At 34.9% G+C, this 20,456-nt stretch overlaps 1 protein-coding gene across 1 annotated transcript in view; it reads left to right on the forward strand.

Moving 5' to 3' along the window:
- The window catches only part of LOC149410123 (coactosin-like protein), a 116,842-nt gene that overhangs the window by 74,363 nt on the left and 22,023 nt on the right, over nt 1-20,456 (forward strand). Inside the window, exons 2-3 of the mRNA XM_089649022.1 lie at nt 17,467-17,549; nt 19,090-19,200. Coding sequence (XP_089505148.1) covers nt 17,467-17,549; nt 19,090-19,200 — 194 coding nt within the window. The remainder of the gene's footprint in view (nt 1-17,466; nt 17,550-19,089; nt 19,201-20,456) is intronic.

Genomic DNA, 20,456 nt, shown 5'->3' on the forward strand with positions numbered 1-20,456 from the left:
TTTTGTTTTCGGTAATGAATGCATGAATGTCGAGCTAATAAACTCGTTATCGATGACAATGCTTTCTATCAACTTTTGGTGACAATCACGTATACACAAGGAACATTCACGCATTTCTCTGAAATCGGATGACATTTCAGCAGTAAATATACGAAATTAATGTCGGCCCCACCCGGTCGGCATTTGGCGAGGTAGATAGAGTTGTCGACTTCATTTCCTGGTGGGAAGGTTCAATTCTAGGTCGAACCAAGACATTTTAAAATGGATGTATTATATGGAAAAAATTAAATTCAATATTTTTTCGTCGCAATCGTTCATTGTCGATGGATTGTTTCCATTTGACAATTTTGAAAGAAATTATTGAGATTATGTACGTATGTATGTGCATACATTTATTTTTGTGTAAATGCTGCACAAGGGTCTCACCTGCCCGGAACCAGTGTGACTATGGACGTTGTGAGCTTGGAGGGAGTAGGAAGGGGAAGCAGATGAGAAAAGTATGTTCGGCAAGTACCTGATTATTCAGATCAGATGACTAAACATGGCTAAAGACATTTTAAAGAACGTTTCGATTCTGAATGGTGATCTTTTACCGGGGCGATACTGAGAGTATCTACAACTATACAGGGTGTATCGGCACATACCCGACAAACTTTAACCAGCTATTCCTTAGCACATTTGGAGTAAAAAATGTTATGGGCACTGCTGTCTGGTATCATTTTTTTTTAATAAAAAATTTACTATTCATATTTTCACCACATGTCACCAATGTTTTATCCTTTGTCAAAGTTTGAAAACCCGTCTGGCAATATTTCGTTCGAGTTTCGTTGAATAATGTACGTACGTACCTACGTTGGCGCGCTTTTACAATCACACCGAAATGGCACGGCACCATTCTTATTTAGTGTGTACGAAAGAGCGAGGACACTTTTTGACACACTTGCTAATAACAGCTGTTGAACACGAGAAACAATGCAAATGACAGTGACGGAGTGTGGATTTTTTATTTATTTTTTGTTTTTAATGGAAAAAAATGTTACCGGACAGCAAAGCGCCCATAACATTTTTTACTCCAAATGTGCTGAGGAATAGCTGGTTAAAGTTTGTCGGGTACTTGCCGATACACCCTGTATTGTCCAGAATCTGATCTAACGTAAAAATAACTCCCCCCCAAAAAGATTCAACGCCGAATATTAAACTCTCTTGTGAACGGAGCTTTATGTAGGTACATGTTTATAAGCACTATTATTTTGCTTTGCAGACGAAAATAAACGCGTTGAGTCATTTGACGAATCCCGAGAAATGGGGTAGGCACTGCGCCCACTGTTAGTCCCAAGCGAATCCCCACCACTGAAGACATTACCAGTAGAAGTGTACTGTGGGCGTGATCGTGTCATAAATTTCTCCCTACTTTTAGTGAAATTGATGTAACCTTTTCAAATATAGATATTCCTTCTACAGGGTTTTACAATAAGAGGTGTTATTTTGATATTCAATCGTAAAAGATCAATGGTTTTTGTTGCTTGTGTGGCACGTAGCGCCGTCTTGTTGAAAGTAAACGTTGTCCAGATCAATACCATCCAATTCCGGCCATAAAAATCATTAATCATCCCTCGATAGCGTAATGCATTCACCGTAACTGTTGCTCCAGCCTCATTTTCGAAAAAGTAAGGTCTAATGACTCCGCCGGACCATAAACCGCACCAAACAGTCACACGTTGAGGATAGAGAGGCTTTTCAACAATAACTCTTGGGTTTTCCGAGCCCCAGATGCGACAATTTTGCTTGTTGACGAAGCCACCGAGGTGGAAATCGGCCTCATCACTCAAGATGATTTGCATTTGATTCACTCAAGTGAATTTTAATAATTTCAATGCGTTGTTAAAGCGTGTATCGTTCCATTTTTATTAATGGCGTAGTTTCTACTTGTCAAATGTCAAAAAATGACAGATTCAAAAGTAACATCTACCGAAATAGCGGGCTATTCTAAATAACACCTCTTATTGGAAAACCCTGTAGAACATACAATCAATTTTTGTCTGGGGCACACGAGTCGATAGGTCGTACGTATAGTCAATTATCAATTCAATGAATAATCAATTACGGTACAGTTACCTTATAATTTTTATCCTACACTTACTGAATTCATCTGAACTTCCTGATAAAATATTAGTCATTCAGAATATATCGAGAATACGTGTTCTTTTCCTAATAGATATCATGACGGAGTGCGACAAATTAGTATTTGTATGAACACGTGTTCAGGCGTCCTCATAAAACACTCGCTTTTGACTGAAAGCAACTCTTTCAATTCATTCGTTATAGGCCCGCAGTCCCATTTTTAAAAGGAAAGCGAATAATTTGACAACATTTTAAATAAATTAACAGCATCTCATATAAGTAAGTTTTTCGAAATTAGATGTAGCCAGTAATTTTCCTCTTTATTTAGTGTGCAAATTTTCATCAATGAACATCAAAATTCTGCTTTTAGGGGGTGGGAAAAAGGGATTGGGGTGGCTTTTAGAAATCTCATGTCGACGGTGACCTTTTGTTTTTAAGGTCAAGTGTGCAAAATTTCATCAATCTTGGAATAAATATACAGATTTTAATCATTCTGGGCATATTTTTATTCCGATAATTCCATTTTACCTGGTAAGTTGGGTGTAGCCTATCGGTCACGTGATACGCACTCAAGCAGCACGATAACAGACAAGACAGAGCGCGTATCACGTGACATGTACATTTACTTCAAATATGCTCAGAAGTCGCTCGTTAAAATCCTTAGGGTACGTGCTGTTACACCCTGTATACAGTGAAAAAACATCAATATTCATTGTAATGTCACGTCACAGGTTGTATTTCCTTTCTCACTGCCAATATTTTAGGGAAAATTGTAGAAATGTATTCCGTACCGTCTGTTTGCTCCCTCGTATCTGTATGTTATTGCAAACCTCGTATTTGAGGGTTTAATTTTAAAACAAGGGTTGTAAAAATTAGTCAATATCGGGTTTTCCAGAATTCAATCATCCCCTTTGTGAATCATAAATGAAACTCATCCGTTTTATGAGTCGTTGGACTGGAAATTCAAAAAACTCTTTTTTACTTGTTTTCAAGTTGTTCTGCTTCTCTATATATCATCGAGGCAATCTTTTCCGTTCAGCCTTGCAGCCCGGAATAGCACTTGAACCAGTCTTCTCTTCTTCATCAATAGTTCCCTGGATTATCCATTGGGTTCCTAGTAATAATATAACCAAGAAATTAGATTTCTTCTTTTTACAGCTAAAAAAATTTGATCACTCGGGCCACGTAGTACTATATTTGTCACCAATTGGCACTTCCTCATAAAACTCACTTTCTATTATGGATAGGCGTATAATCAAACAGATTTCGAAAAAGAGAATACTAATCCATTCTCTTTGCATTTAAAAGTTTACCAATTAGAAATAATTCCATACTACTGAAAATCGCCAAACAGTTCACCGGGTTAGGGTTTGCCATTTTTTTAATAATGATTTTTATAGTGATTTATTTGTATACACTATTTAACCACTCGGGCCACTTAGTGCTATATCTGTCACCAAAATGCAGTTCTTCATAAAACTCGTTCAATATCACTTTCTATTATAGATAAACGTATAATACAAACAGATTTCGAAAGAGAGAATACTAAGCTTTCTCTTTGCATTTAAAAGTTTACCAATTTTTAATAATTCTATACAGCAGAAAACCGCCAAACTGTTCACCCGGTCAGAGTTTGTCATTTTTTAAATAATGATTTTTATACTGACATATTTGTAGATACTATTTAACAACTCGGGCCACTTAGCGCTATATGTGTCACCAAATGGTCGTAATCATAAAACTCGTTATATCTCATTTTCTATTATGAACAGTTCATTCGGTCAAGGTTTGCCATTTTTTAATTTTTCATTTATATACTGATATATTTGTAGATACTATTTAACCACTCGGGCCACTTAGTGCTATATCTGTTACTAAATGGCACGTTCTCATAAAACTCGTTCAATCTTATTTTCTATTATGGATAGTTTGTCCTGTCAAGGTTTGCCTTTTTTTAATAATGACTTATACAAAATGAAGTGATAAAAACTTATAAATATTACATTTGTCTAATTAAACGTGTTTTTTTTAGTTTTGTATAAAGTTTACTAGAAAAAAATCAAGAAATAAAAACCACTTTTGCGCTGATCGACAGTTTCTTGATTCCGTTTGCCAAGCGATTTTTATGTCTATCACATATATTCGTGGTGATATTAAGACACATTAAGATTAGACAAATTATCAGCTTGTGTATCCCATGTAATTGGTACGTTTTACATCGAGAATTTTTAATAAACAAATTGTTGAAAGCACATTTGAATACGTGTTTATCATAATATAAATATACAACAATACGAATTATTGTTTGTTAATTTGATGTTATGAGTTGTTGCTTACAATACTTACGTTCCTTATACTACTTGACATTCAGCGTCTGTATTTTACCGGACATACGAAATTGCAAACGGAAACTGTATGATTGCATTATACGGTCGATGTTAACTTGATCGGAACTTGCGGATGATCGTATACAGATGATGATAATCATTATTAAAATTATGGAGGCTTATTATGCGTCACTTCTGCGAGGGACTTTGTGCTAAATTTGAAAACTGGAAACTTTAAAAATTATTATTAAGGCGATGCACTACGTCGTGTAATATTTTAAATTGAGCCGCTATCAATAACAACCCTTACGTAAATGGCGATAAGGTTTAAATTCCCGCTTAACACCATCCGCTTGTTTGGATTTATGCAAGAAAAAAACATGGCCAAAAAGTGCCTTTTATTTTATTTTGTGGATGTTCAGGCATAAATATTTAAATGTTTTTCGATCATTTTATAAATAACTTAATTTGCCACATTATACAATAAAATCATAACAGAAAATGGGTTCGTAAGTAGGAGATTTTGAACTTTAAAGCAGTTTTCATAGGCCTTATACCTTATTTTTTTCTGGGCTCATAAAAAGACTTATCTGAAAAATACTCGATAATTTCAAATGCCAGGATGTATTCTACTCGCCGTATTTAATTAAAGCATCTGAAACATTTCTAGGCGACCAAATTTTCAAACCAAAAACACATGATTTTGCATTACCTACTACTTATGGCATCGACTTAATTGTTTAATTAAAAAATTACACTTCAAATATGAGTGTTTTTTTTCCATTAGCTGTATGTCATCTTTGGGGATGCTGTGTGGAAGGTCGTTTTTAGGGGAGGATATGAAGTTCTCGGTAGGAATCTGGGGGTCAGTGTGTTAAAGAGTGACGGACGTATGAATACATCCCAAGGCGGTGTTCTGAGACAGTTATGCTCTCTAGAGAGGTGAAAAGGTATCTCTCAAACAGTCACTTAATCTGATCTGATCTGGCATCCACGCAGTTGGTGGGCAGACGCATACGCCACCAAGATTCGGACAAGTCACCACTTGTGGGTAACCTATGGCAGAGGTGTTGGTTATCCAATCATCGGTTCCTTGCGTATTCAAATATAGCAATGATTTTTAAGATTTTGATTGCTTTAGGGAATATAAGTCTTATTTTATTTTTCTTCAATGTGTATCATTTTAGCAACCATCAAGGCCTCCTCCGAGTTTAGGGCCCTCAAAAAATTGCATATTATTCTGCGTGTCCCGTGACCTCAAAGTGTACCAATTTTGCCACCTTGCCGGGGCCCCCTCCGGATTGGGGGCCCTAGGAATGTATTGAAAATCTGTTAGGAAAACAAGATTCCTGTCCCCCCTCCAACTTTGGGGCCCTAGACCCAAGACCAGGGGTGGTGAACCCTTTTACCGTTTGTAGTATCATCCGCGGGCCGCACTTACATTATATTTATAGATAATTTGTTTATACGAGGAGCAAGAAAATGGTTTTCCTCCGATTTTGCACAAAAAAATGTGAACAAGTCGACTCTTAAGGCGAAGCTTAATGCTAAATCACTATTTTGATTAATCTTTATAACGAATTGGTGTACATTATGAATACCCAAAAATATGCTTTAGATAAATTGAATTGGTTTTTCTATCGTTTCGCTTGAGTAGAATACAAATAAAATAAAATAAAATTACTTGATAAAAAATATATATGTAAACTAGTAAAAAAATATTTTTAAATAGAAATGTATGAACGAGTAAAGGAAACAACTTTTAAAAAATACAGTATTATAGCTAAGATTATCTGTGACAGTTTCACTTGATTCAATTTTTTGCTTTCTTATAAAATTGTTTACAAAATAAATAAAAACCTGTTTTGTGCTTGAAATCGAACGTTTCTAGACTCCGTTTGTCAAGTGATTTTAATGCCTATTACCTACGATATAAGGTATACCAAGAATATACACATTTTTGGCTTGTAGCTTCCTCTTATACTACGCTCGGAGCAGAATGATTTACTTCAAAATGCGTCATCGTGAATCCGCAACTCGAATTGTATCGTTAAATTCTGAATGCAAAACTGGTTTTGACTTTAAAAAATGATTCTGTATGATAGTCCCCAGTTTTAATTAAGGTTGCATTCGAAACACGAAAAAGGTTTTCAAAACGGCTGGCTGCTGGTTCCCTACCCCTGCCCTAGGTCCTATACCGTTTCTAAAACTTGTATTTTATACAATGTAGCCCTTACGGATCCCATATGCCTAGCCAGACTCTCGCACTTGAATCTTTCATCTGTTAATGCCCGGAGTTAGTCTATACCCTACCCTTGGTATAGTCATGCAAGAACTCCCAAAGAACTGAGGATTTCATTCATCTCGAAGGATTTTATGCCTTTTTTATGGTAACAGCGTTAAGAGTGAAGACCGCCCCGTGTCCGCCGTCCGGTCTTCCGGTGCCTGCTAAGAGTACAAAAAATGTAGATTTTTTTCATGCGATCTTCCTTCGGAGGCAAGCGGAAAACTAACAGTCACTTATAGCGGAATATCTCTTTTTATGTGAATATCGCACACTAATCGGAACTGTACCGAGCCGCCACACAGTGGGCTGAAAATCGCCTTTCATAGACATCGAGACTTGAATTTTCAAGGGTATTTTTTTTGGCTAGAAATGGATTCTGCTAATCATTACTATGCTACAAAATTTCGTACGAAGCAATTGCGTATACAAATCAAGGAGTTATCATTTTTTTAAGAAAAAATTGTATGGCACCGACATTAAAAATGAGGCTATCTCTGGAATCATAAGGTTGGCCATTCTATCCTTACACACAGATATACTACTATTTATTTGTATTTTTTTGACATACTTCGTATTGTGGCGCAACATGCGATTTTTTTTTTAATTCTCAAAGTTGAAAAAAATACCTTTGAATGTTGATGATTAATTTTAATGCTTAAATGCTTTTATGCTTGCAGTGTAAATAAAATATTGTAAACTAGACAAAGCATACTCATATGTAAAAAAAGTTGAAAAAAAAAAACTTTTTTATGTTGATGATTCATTTTAATGCTTAAATACTTTATGGTGGCAATCAACCGCACACACGCGGACATGTACGCATTTTTCTGAAACTCACATTACAGCATTTAATATACGCAATAAATGTCGCTCTTATCCAATCGGGATTTTGCTCAGTTGGTAGAGTCGTCGATTCTAGTTCCCGAGTAGGAAGGTTCAATCCCCAGTCAAACAAAAAAAAAATATTCAGGTATACGTTTTAAAAGTCATTTGAAAATGATAAAAAAAAACTTCCAAGCATCAAGCCAGCAATGATATTTTTCAACCGAACCATTTTTCCCACGAGTAAAACACACGGTATAAACAATGATAAGAAAACTGCATCAAAATTAATTACTGTAACAATCAATTCTAGCTTATACTGCAAAATAATCGAATGAGCGAAAACAGTTGTTGATACAAGTGAAATTCATTATTATTCCAATGTTAATTTAGTAAATACAATCACTTAGCTACTAATAATACACTTATAAAAATCGCGGTCATATCTTGCCACTAACCACCAAGTCGCAAGATCCATGCACTAGCGACATGATTCCATACGCGAATAACTATAAAGGTTTTTTGTGAAATTTTTACATAATTATTTTTGAATGTTTTCCCTATCTCCAGGGTTTATTTTTTACGGTCATAGACATCAAAAATGATAGACTTGCCTTTGCGTGAAATCTGGGTATCATTTCGATAAGTTGGCGGCAAACCACGTGACTCTATTTTTGGCACTAGGAGGGTGGGTTATAGAATGCTCTGAATAAACTACGACATCAGTCGCACATTGACCAGACCCTGCGCAGAAAAGTAAAGTTCGCAAAGTAAGGCAAACGGTTTGCAGCGCAGTACTTTGTGGAACTTTTCTACGCAGGATCTGAATGTTTGTTTTTGAACGAACCGTCTGATTATAACACTTTTTTATAAAAGTGTAAACCATGCTTGAGTTTTTGTTTACCCGATTTGGGATTCGTAGTTAAGTTTTTTACGCAGCCAACAATTTGCGCGCAATTTTAAAAAATACTAGTGATTCGTAAGCAGATTTTATTTCGATGAATGAATATTGATATTGCAATGCGAGTTGCCTGCATATTGTCAGATTCATTTATTGACAACTAAACTAACTAACCATCACGCTGTTTACCGCAGGGGTAGGCAGAGAGGACGGACCGCCAAACAACTCGGTCACACCACACACTCCTTGCCTCATTCACATTCGTACATCGTCTCATACATACTCTTTTATTATTCTGACTCTTGACATGGCCCGACTCGAGTATCTGATTCACTTGGTCGTGCCATGTCTTTCTCGGGCGTCCCCGACTTCTATATATCCTCCTTACACTCCTATATTCGCTCTACATGCCCAAACCATCTAAGCGTCCCTTTCTTAATCTTACTCATTACGCTTACATCAGTCTTGCACTCTTTGCGGATCTCCACATTCCTCACACGATCAAACATGGTTTTACCACACATACGCCTCAGGTATCTCATTTCAAGAGCATTCAATATATTGATTGTTATTAATATTATGAATCTATATTTATTGGCAAATCACACAAAAAGAAAGAGACGGTCACGCCGCCTCCCGCGCTCCTTGGTTTGTTCCCCTTCCCTGATTGGCTGGTCTATCAATTTGAACATCTATGGCTTTTCCCTATCCCCAGCTTCGTTTTTTATGGTTCTTCTTGGAAGCTATTATACAGGGTGTCCGGAAACTCGTAGTACAAGCGGGAAACTGGAGAATCTACACCACATGGGGAACCCAAAAAAACATAAAGTTTTTTGATTTGAGCATTTTCAAAAAAAAAAAAAACCAAAAAAAAATATTTTTCGGCTATTTTAGGGTTAAAGTTTTTTCTGGTGTTTAGGGTTGAATAACAGATGTTTTAACCCTGCAGAGCAGAAATATTTTATGATTACACCGGGTTAAATGAAGGGTGATTTCAAAATAATGCTTCAAATCCGAGTTTCTTCATTTGTTTTACTTTCAAATAGTTTTAATTAGTTGGGTACTTTGATCTTCAGTAATAATTTATAAGAATTTGATTAAAAAAAAAAAAAAAAAAAAAAATCAACTTCAAACTCGATTTACTCGATAACGAAAGCTCAAATAAAAAAAAATATACTACAAAATCGACTCCAAATGTGATGTAGATTCACCAGTTTCCCGCTTGTACTACGAGTTTCCGGACACCCTGTATACTGCAATTCTCGGAATGGTAATGTTGGTCTGTTTGCCATGCATACTTTTGCAGAAAACAAACTAAGAGCTTCAATACACCATTATTTCAAGACATGACATGTCCGAAAAACAAATTTTCGTGTTGTTACATAATACGTACTTTGACAGCCTCCGTGGTTGAGTGGTTACCGTCCTTGGCTAAGAATACGGAGGTCGCGGATTCTAATGCGGACAAATAACACGATAAATTTGTGTTATTTCACAATTTATTCATTAAAAATAATATATAGTGTTTTTGCGGCATTTTATACAGGGTGTATCGGCACGTACCCGACAAACTTTAACCAGCTTTTCCTTTTTGCACATTTGCACATTTGGAGTAAAAAATGTTATTGGAACTTTGCTGTCCGGTAACATTTTTTTTCAATTAAAAACAAAAAAATATTAAAAAATCCACACTCCGTCACTTTCATTGGCATTGTTTCTCGTGTTCAACAGCTGTTATTAGCAAGTGTGTCAAAAAGCGTCTTCGCTCTTTCATACACACTAAATAATAATAGTTCATAATGAGACGAATGGTGCCATGGCATTTCGTTGTGATTGTAAAAGCGTGCCAATGTAGGTACGTACGTATATTATTCAACGAAACTCGAATAAAATATTGCCAGATGGGTTTTCAAACTGTGACAAAGGATAAAACAGTGGTGACATGTGGTGAAAATATGAATGGTAATTTTTTTTATTAAAAAAAATGTTACCGGACAGCAAAGTGCACATAACATTTTTCACTCCAAATGTGCTAAGGAATAGCTGGTTAAAGTTTGTCGGGTCATTGCCGATACACCCTGTATAGCACCGTTTTTTGTAAAAAAATGACCTCAAGGGCGCTGTACAATTTATTACGAGTTTCTAGGCTTTATTTAATTTTATTATTAATACATTTAAAGAAAAAAACATACATACCTGGCAGGTTACTTCATACTTCATATAAATACAGTTTTATTAAAAAAAAGTGAACGACGTTGCACGCAGGGGACACTATAGTAAAAAACACTATTTTATCCTCCATTACTACTGATATTACATTCATTAGAAGATTCGTGGCAAAAGTAAAATTGATTTCTTTTAACTATTAACTATTAACCCCTCCAGCATTTTAAGGTCATATATGACCGGGCGTCCATATTTTATAAAAGTATTTTTATCTTTTTTTCTATCGCGCGGAAATACACATTTTTTTTAACGTTAGAAGGAGAAATGATCAATCTTTCCAGTTTGCCCCAAATATTTATACTGAAATCCATTCATAAAATCCTAAAAATAATCAAAATGAATAATTCATATTTCGCACAGTTATCGTAACAATTGGTTTAGCTAATTATTTATTATTTTTTATTATATGAACGCGATAAAAGTGAAGATACAGTTTTCTTACTATTTCCAAAACAATACTAATGTGTTTTTGAAATATCGAGTTCTCTGATTTTTTCTATGATTGGAGTAAAAATGTGGTTAGCGTTGTTGACAACATTTTTCACGTTTGTTATTGAAATTTTATTATTTAAAAATAGTAATGTTTATTTTAAATACGTTCATCGAAAAGATAATTTTATCTAGTTTTTAAAACAGTTTTCGTATTTACGGAAAATTAAAAAATTAGATGTACAGTATAGCCCATTTGAAATACACAGAAAACATTGCAAACTAAACAGATGTGATGAAAGTACTGAAGGGTTAAAAGACTCGAGAAGTTAGGACTCTTTAGGACTTGAGAATTTTTATGAATACATATTTAGTTATTTACAATGTCTCTTGTGAAGGTGAAAGGTTTCTGACTTTATGGATGAGTGGACCCCAAATCAGAATCGAAATCGTGTTTGGTGACCTATCTGATATAGCCAATTACTTTCTCACCTTCCTGTTTCCCCATCTCCTTCCCCTCCCCGCTGCCTTCAGCATCACAACATATCCGAATATTGGGGATGCCATAGTCTCACTGGCTCCAGATGGTTGGGAGCAGTTGGGACTCTTGTATGGTACTCACATAAAAATAAAAATAAAATATTTACAATAATTTTTTCAGTCGGCCATTTTCAGTCAGCCATTTTCATTTTATTTTCTCTGTGGTAGCCGGGATGACAGTCGTTATAAATTAATCTATACACTTTTAAAACAAAATTTAAATATACTTTCTTTGAAGAACCTTCTAATTTATACAAAATAGAGTAATATTTCGTATATCGTCCCATAGCTTACAACACCGCTCAAGTCGAAAATTGGCGGTTTTCACATTTCAATGCCGATAGATAGAGCTGCTCATTGCGCGTCTAACCATTGGTCACATGATATAGATTTCAGTCAATTAGAAGCCTTCATTCAAAAAGTAGTAACAGCGCGCAAGTCGGTTAGCCTCTCAACACCGCACAAGTCGTTAGTCTGTCATACATTTCTCGTAAAAGTACTTCGCGCTCCGTGATTATTATATTTTTATGTGAGTTTTATCGCTGAAAGGTCTTTGCAAGATGTTTTAATAGAAGATTAAGAGGTAAGCTATATAATACAGTAATGTTTATTGATTATCACATAATATTCATATAGAAAGAAATCATTATTGAATATCTTCATTTACTTAAGCGGTGTTTACTAACCAGCTTTTTTAACTTGGGCGGTGTTTCAAAATGTATTTTATTTCTTTGAGGAAGCTCAATAATTGAAATACACTATGGATGGAGAAGAAATTGATTCATGGAGTTCAGGTGATGATGGTGTTTTGCAAGAAATCTAAACTCAGATCATGTGACAACATAACGAACAAAAGCGGCAATATTTATTTGAAAATTTCTGGAAGAACATGAACTGGGAGCAGCAAAGATCATTTATAACTTCTCATGTTAATAAAGTACCAAAGAAAATTACAAAAAATCCAGAAATCATCCAAAAGAACTGATAGTCGAACTTACGTTTTCAAGATTGATAATGTACGTCACCAAGTCTGTAAAAAAATGTTCTTGACCACTCTTGGCATTAAAGATTCGTTTATAAGATATTGGCTGACAAAAACAGACTGTGCCATGCCTCCAGATTTGTCTACTTCAACCAGTAACCGCAGAAATCCAGAGAAAATTGAAGACCACAAATATGTTGAAAAGTTTTTAGCAGGTCTTCCAAATATGCCGTCGCATTACTGTCGTGCTAAAACATCACGAGAATACTTAGAACCAATTTTCTCGAACATGACACAGCTCTACCACACATATCAAGAGAATTGTGAGTTAGAGGGTAGAGAATGCCTTGGTCGTAAATTATTCGACAAATTATTTTTGAAACTCAATCTGAGCCTATTCTACCCGAAGAAAGATCAATGTAACGATTGTTGCAGTCATAAAACTGGAAACATTACTTATGAAGAACACGCACAACATGTTTTGAAGAAAGATCGAGCCAGGAGAGAGAAAGATACTGACAAAGATATTGCACAGTCCGGAGCTTGTCATGTATTCACACAGGATGTTGAATCGGTAAAATTGGCTCCGTATCTTCAAGCTAATGCAATTTATTATAAAACTAAATTATGCATCCATAATTTTACATTATACAATTTAGCAACTAAAGAAGTAATGTGTTATTGGTTCGATGAGTCAAATAGCACACTTGAAGCCTTTGTTTTTGCTTCATGCTTAGTAGACTATCTAGAGAAAGTTTTGAGCCAGAAATTATTGCCTGTGATTTTATATTCCGATGGCTGTTGTGCTCAAAATCGCTATGTTACCTTAAGCAATGCTTTATTACGTTTAGCGATTGAAAAAATATATTGTAATTACTCAAAAGTACCTGGTAAAAGGCCATACCCACATGGAATGTGATTCCGTACACAGTGCAATAGAGTGTAAATTAAAAGGTAAAGAAATTTACCTTCCACAACAATACATGGCTATTACTAAAACCGCTAGGAGTGATCCTATGACTTACGAAGCTCGTTATTTGGACTATACCTTTTTTACCGACTTTTCGAAAGAATTAATTTATAAATATATACGGCCTTGTAAAAAAGCAGGTGACCCAGTCGTCACAGATGTACGTATGCTAGAATACAGACCAAAGAGCACAATTTGGTAAAAAATTGGTTTTGATGACGAGCTTCAGCCGTTACCACATCGTCCCACGCCAATTAACAGCATTAAACAAATAAATCACCTGCAGAAATTGTATGCAGCTAGAATACCAATTACAAATCGGAAGTATAAAGATTTGTAAGACCTAAAAAGTGTATTACCATCTAGTTGCCACTCTTTTTATGATGACCTTCCGCACAGCAATCGCTAAAGACTGCAACTAACTATTAGACTAGAGATTTCGAGTATATTTTTTTATTTTTATAATTTTATTACTATTATATCTTGTTTAGTTGGAGTTTATTAAAGACTATGTTTTAAATATTTTCATGGTAAAATAAAAAAAAAAATAATAATAATTGCACTTAGGTACGCTCTAAAGGTTCGTGTGTCACCAAATAACTTTAAGCAATTGATCTCAACAATGTTATTCTTAAAATTTAGGTTATAAATACCTATTTATAACGATTGTTAATTATTTTTGAAACATTTCTTGATAAAAACTTTTCTTTGTAAATCATCTTTAATACCTTATTCCCTAACATTTCCGCAAGCAACACCGCCTAAATCTAATAAAATATCAGTCAACACAGCTCAAGTCATAAAATAAAAGTTAAAATAAAGTAAATTGTCAAAGTAAGTATAAATAATTATTTCTTAACCTCTAACTAGGGTATTTATTAAGTAATAACAGAAAAAATCCACCGAGTTTTTAAAATAAACAGTTTTTTTCGTCTCCTGTAAAGTTGGTAAAAATGACTTATGCGGTGTTGTTAGCTAAGGGACGATATGTAAATCCATTACTGCGGAAATATTATTTGGGTAATTTCGTATAATTTATTTTTCGTCATAAAATTTAACATTTTTCCTCTAAACAAAAAAAAATATTGAATGACTTACAACTAGCTGCTCGTATATAATTAGAGGCGCTATTGCATACTAATATCTCGTAGAAACGTGTTATACTATTAGAATGCGATAAGCGATGCGCGTAAACCGAATTCGGTAGTTTTCGTTAGAGCGTTTTGGAGGTAAAAGAATGGAACCTATTTTTTCGCTTAGTGTCTCATCTAATATATTTGATGACTTTTCTGTTTTCTATGAATTAATAGGTACTTACCTCAATTATTATTTAATTGTTTACCAATTTTAAAATGAACCAATTTCTAATGGTATTTACATGCACGTCTTATCTATTGCTATTAAAAAATAATCTTTTTAATGCCTAAACGTAATCCTAGTAATATAAATAGTGAACACACCACTTGAGACAACATTCCTAGAACTAAAAGGTTTAACTGCCGAGTACTTGTTATGGTAAAGAAATATAGCCTAGCACTTAACCGCACTAATTAATTTCTATATAAATTTTAAAATGATGTATAATATCACGATAGTTCAGAATTGCTTGTATTGGCAACTTTTCAGCGCCCTTGAGGTGATTTTTCACGAAAACGGCGCTATATTATAATTACTATAATTAGCCAAATATTAAATATTATTATTAGGAACACATAAGTCGGGATTTAAATCAGTGCAGAAATTCTGGGACTAACTACCACAGTATTATTGTCCAGAATACAAAGAAGGGAAATAATTGATCCGAATCAGTAGAAATCTTCAATTATATTATTTATCAAAATGCAACAAATTTTTCTGGGGTATTTTTTAGTTCTGCATAAAAAAATCAACCCATGAAAATTAAAGTATTTTTTTTACTATAATACTTCTGGTATGATTTGAGATTTTCACGGCCAAAGTATGATAGTGATTTGTTTTTGGGGTATTATGCCGTGTTGCGCTACCTCCTTCTTTAGCCAACGTTTCGGACAGCATTGCAGTGTCCATCATCAGGGCAGAAGTGTAATCTGTCCGAAACGTTGGCTAAAGAAGGAGGTGGCGCAACACGGCATAATACCCCAAAAACATATCACTATAATACGTCTATTTTTACTAACTGCTTTACACATCTTTTTTTTCAATTTTCCGTAAAAACAAATACTGTTTTAGAAATTATCTTTCCGGTTAATGCATTTAAAATAAATATATTTTTTTCTAAATAATAATATCAAATGTGAAAAATGTTGTCAAAAATGCTAACCACATTTTTACTTAATTTTTTACTCCAATCGTAGAAAAATTGGAAGAACTTGATATTTCGAAAAAACTATATTTATATTTTTTAAAGTTAAACCATTTGTTACGATAGCGGCGTAAAATATGAATTATTCATTTTGGCTATTTTTAGGATTTTATTAATGGAATCCAGTACTTATAAATATTTGAGACAAACTGGGAAGAATTATTATTTCTCTTTCTAACGTCAACAAGATTACGTATTTCCGCATGATAGAAAAAGAGATAAATAATACTTTTATAAAATATGGACGCCCGGTCATATATGACCCTAAAACGCTGGAGGGGTTAATAGATTATTTAAATATATATATCTATTTTTTGGTTTGACTGAGGATTGAACTTTCCTCCCCAGTGACTAAAATGAGTGAACCACGCTATCACTCAAGCCAAATCCTAATTGGATGGTACCAAGATTTATTTCGTTTATTAACTGCTGTAAATTTTTATAATGTCATCCAATTTCAGACAAATGCGCGTGTGTGTGTGTGCAAGCATGTGAGTGCTACCAAAAGTTGATGGAATGCATTGTCATCGACGACGAGTCTAGTTTCAGCTCGATCGGATGTCGGAAAGTGGGTCAATTTCCTCTTTCAAGATTCCATTTCATTTATTTATTTTTTATTATAGTTAAAGAAATATATAAATTTTCACTTTCTAACTAGCTACATAAATATAAGCTATATAATAACATATATTAATGATAATTTTACACAGTATAACTCTATAATTAATAAACATATCATCTTAACAATCACTTTACATTAGGACATTATAATTCTGTTCACTTATCTTAACATTGGACAGTTTTTTCTTAAATTTATTAATTCGTTTCTCCATTTTCGGGAAGGAGATTGTAAATGTGGATACCCTCGTGGCTTATGCTTCTCTTACCACTTGTGTACAATCTCTAAATAGTATAAAATAAAGTCACTATCCGCGTCTGTCTGTTTGTGCGCTTAGTTCTTCTAAACTACGCAACTATTGAAAGGGTGTGCACTTTCATTTAGAGAATTTCTTCCGGAAGGTTTACATATATAATACATGCATATTGCATTTATAGAAAGTAGAGAAAAGTCGATGTTTTATAATCAAATCGTAAAAATATCTTTCGGGCACTACATTGCTAACGCGCTAAACCTTATGAGATATATCAAAATAATGTACTACGGAATTGTGTATCTTAAAAACGCCTACAGAAAAGTCCTTAATGGTATATGTCTATCTCCTAAGGATAACCCTCAGCAACGCCCAGTACACGTCAGCTAGTTTACTATAGTGTTTTGTATGATGTTCGTACACCTGTATTCACCTTCCTTCAGTCTCACAACATTCCCAAAATTGGAGATGCCATAGTCCCATTAGAGAAACTTGGGATTTTTGTAAAAATAAATTATTATCATAATCAGATCGTTACCTTTGTTGGATGACGATCCTCCCCCCCTAGCAGTTTCTTTCGATGTTTTCGTTTGTTGTATTAGTAGGTTGGTTGGATTAATTAATAATGTTTTTTGTGTTTTTTTACAGGTCGCCATGACAACAGGAATTGACAAGGAAGAAGTGCGGGCAGCCTACGAGGATGTCCGCTCAGATAACTCCCAAACAGACTGGTAACTATTATTGTTTTTAGTATGATCTTGATAATAGAATAAATAATAGAAATGGGCCTCCCTTTGATAGTATGCACATATCTTAACAAAAAAATATTGCAATCTTTGGAGCACAGGTGTGAGGTGTTAATGCTGTCCTTGTTCTACCTGGAAGATGCTCCACTGGTGCACAGCTGGGAAACATTCCACACAAAAATTTATACTCAATTGGCATTATTGTTGGAGGACTGAATGCAGTTGACGCTAACAAAAAATTGTCCAAAGAAGCGAAGCTAGTAGACCACCCGCCGGGGTAGGCATAGGTGGAGAGTATACAGTACCGAACAACTCAATCTTGGTACACACTCCTTGCTTCATTCACATTCATACATCGTTGCATACTCAAATATGTGGTTCACTCGACTGTGCCATGTCTTCCTCGGGTGCCCCCAACTTCTTCTGCCATTTGCATTCGCGTCATATTATATTCACCTTACTTCATTCATTCCCTCTACATGCCCAAAGCGTCCCTGTCTTAATCTTTCTCAATATGGATCATCATACATTGAAACGAACAATATTGGCTATCCAAACCACGTTGGCGCCATTGAAACGAGGTTATTAGGTGAAGGGCACGTTGCGCGCCGATTATCTCAGGTTATGTGGTAACAAATTGTAGTAAATAAAAGAAAGGAGGAACTGATTCCAAAATACAACATTTATTTCTACATCTTTTAAATAACATAAGAACTCTTTAATCAATAGCAAATATCTCAGGCGTGTGCATCAACCGAAGGTTTGAATGCACGATTGGAAATTTAAAGTTACATTGAGAGTGACAAAAGGATGGTGACATTTAAAATTTAACTAACCTGATAAATGGTAAAAAGGGGCGCCAAGCAGTGCCATCGGCAAAGCTAATATTTTATGTGTAGAACGATGGATGACCAAGGCAAAAATAGCTAATCTGCGTCGTCATCAAAACTCGTAATATGTCGTGTCGGCTCATGAGGTGGCTCGTGTCTTCTCTGCTCCACAACGTTCTGGTACCGCCGCCTGTTGAATACTGACGCCTGGAAGTGGCTGTTCTGACCGCCAACCCGTCTCTCCTTGTGGCGAAGTTGCCATCCTTTAAAACAGCCATAAATCAGAGATGGGCACTGATTGTTGCTATGACTCTGTAGCGGGCCAGAAATAACTGCTACAACATTCTTTGCGAATCTCCACATTTCTCACACGTTCGTACATGGTTTTACCACAAATTTGCATCTGGGATCTCATTTCTAAAGCATTCAGTCTACTTTCATCCTTCCTCTGCCAGTTCCATGCCTCACTGCCATACATCAGGGTAGGTACCAGCAAGTAGGAAGGTGGGTGTGGCGGCTGTCGATGTTGCCCGAATACTTCACATTCAAGTCATATATTCTCCTTGCACTTTCTTTGTTCATCAGCTCTGCATGCCCAAACCATCTAAGCGTCCCTTCTTTAGACATTTTTTTGTTAATGCCTAAATTTTCGCTTTAATTTGTTTAGCGTTTTAATAAAATATGTTTATTTCCAGGGCCGTATTCAAATACGAGGGAGCCCAAATAGTCTGCCCAGCGAGGGGTTCCAACTTCGACGAGTTCAGGGAACAATTCACCGAGGACGAGAGAGCCTTCGGATACATCAGGTAAACACCACTTACAAATAAACCCACCAATTTATACTCATGTTACGCACAACAAACTACTAACGTTAGACATCCTGACCAGCTGTCCGAATGATACTGCCCAAAAGTGCGTCCGTAATGAATCCAATACATGCGTTGTCAGCATGTTATATGGGTACGTTCGGCAAAGTTTGTACACAGTGTTTTTGTCATATTGCACAATTTTTATTTGATTTTTCAAAGTAACATATTGTAGAATATTGGAACTTATTCATTTTTAACACGCACATTGTGACTTTCCAAAATGAATCTAATACATGCGTTATCAGAATGTTAATGCAAAGTTTGTAGTGTTTTTGTCATGTCTAACTTGTTTATATTGTTAATCAATTATTAACATGAAAAGGATGTGTGTTTTTATCATGTTGCATCCTCTATATTCAATTAAACAAAGTCTGATTTCATAATTCATTTATGATGTAATTAACACTTATGATTTAAAATCCATTACTTCCATTCAGTGGCTATTTATTTATTTAGTTACACCCTTTCTAGGGGTTTTTACATAGGGAATAGTTATATCCAATTCTATTACTATATAGTTTAAAAAAAAATTGAACTGAAAACTGAACTGCCCCAGCGACAAATAATCTTTTGTATTTATTTTATACTAGCTGACGTGTATATGTATCGGCGTTTCTCGACTTTTCTCTGCTTGCATTAAATATAATATCCATGTATTATATATACACGGTGTCCGAAAACTCGTAGTACAAGCGGGAAACTGGAGAATCTACACCACATGGGGAACCCAAAAAAACATAAAGTTTTTTGATTTGAGCATTTTCAAAAAAAAAAAAAACCAAAAAAAAATATTTTTCGGCTATTTTAGGGTTAAAGTTTTTTCTGGTGTTTAGGGTTGAATAACAGATGTTTTAACCCTGCAGAGCAGAAATATTTTATGATTACACCGGGTTAAATGAAGGGTGATTTCAAAATAATGCTTCAAATCCGAGTTTCTTCATTTGTTTTACTTTCAAATAGTTTTAATTAGTTGGGTACTTTGATCTTCAGTAATAATTTATAAGAATTTGATTAAAAAAAAAAAATTAAAAAAAAAAAATCAACTTCAAACTCGATTTACACGATAACGAAAGCTCAAATAAAAAATAAAAATACTACAAAATCGACTCCAAATGTGATGTAGATTCACCAGTTTCCCGCTTGTACTACGAGTTTCCGGACACCCTGTATATAAACCTTCCGGAAGAAATTCT

The sequence above is a fragment of the Hesperophylax consimilis genome, chromosome 28, assembly GCF_061612785.1.
Source record: "Hesperophylax consimilis isolate HC1 chromosome 28, BYU_Hcon_1.0, whole genome shotgun sequence".
Taxonomy (NCBI): domain Eukaryota; kingdom Metazoa; phylum Arthropoda; class Insecta; order Trichoptera; family Limnephilidae; genus Hesperophylax; species Hesperophylax consimilis.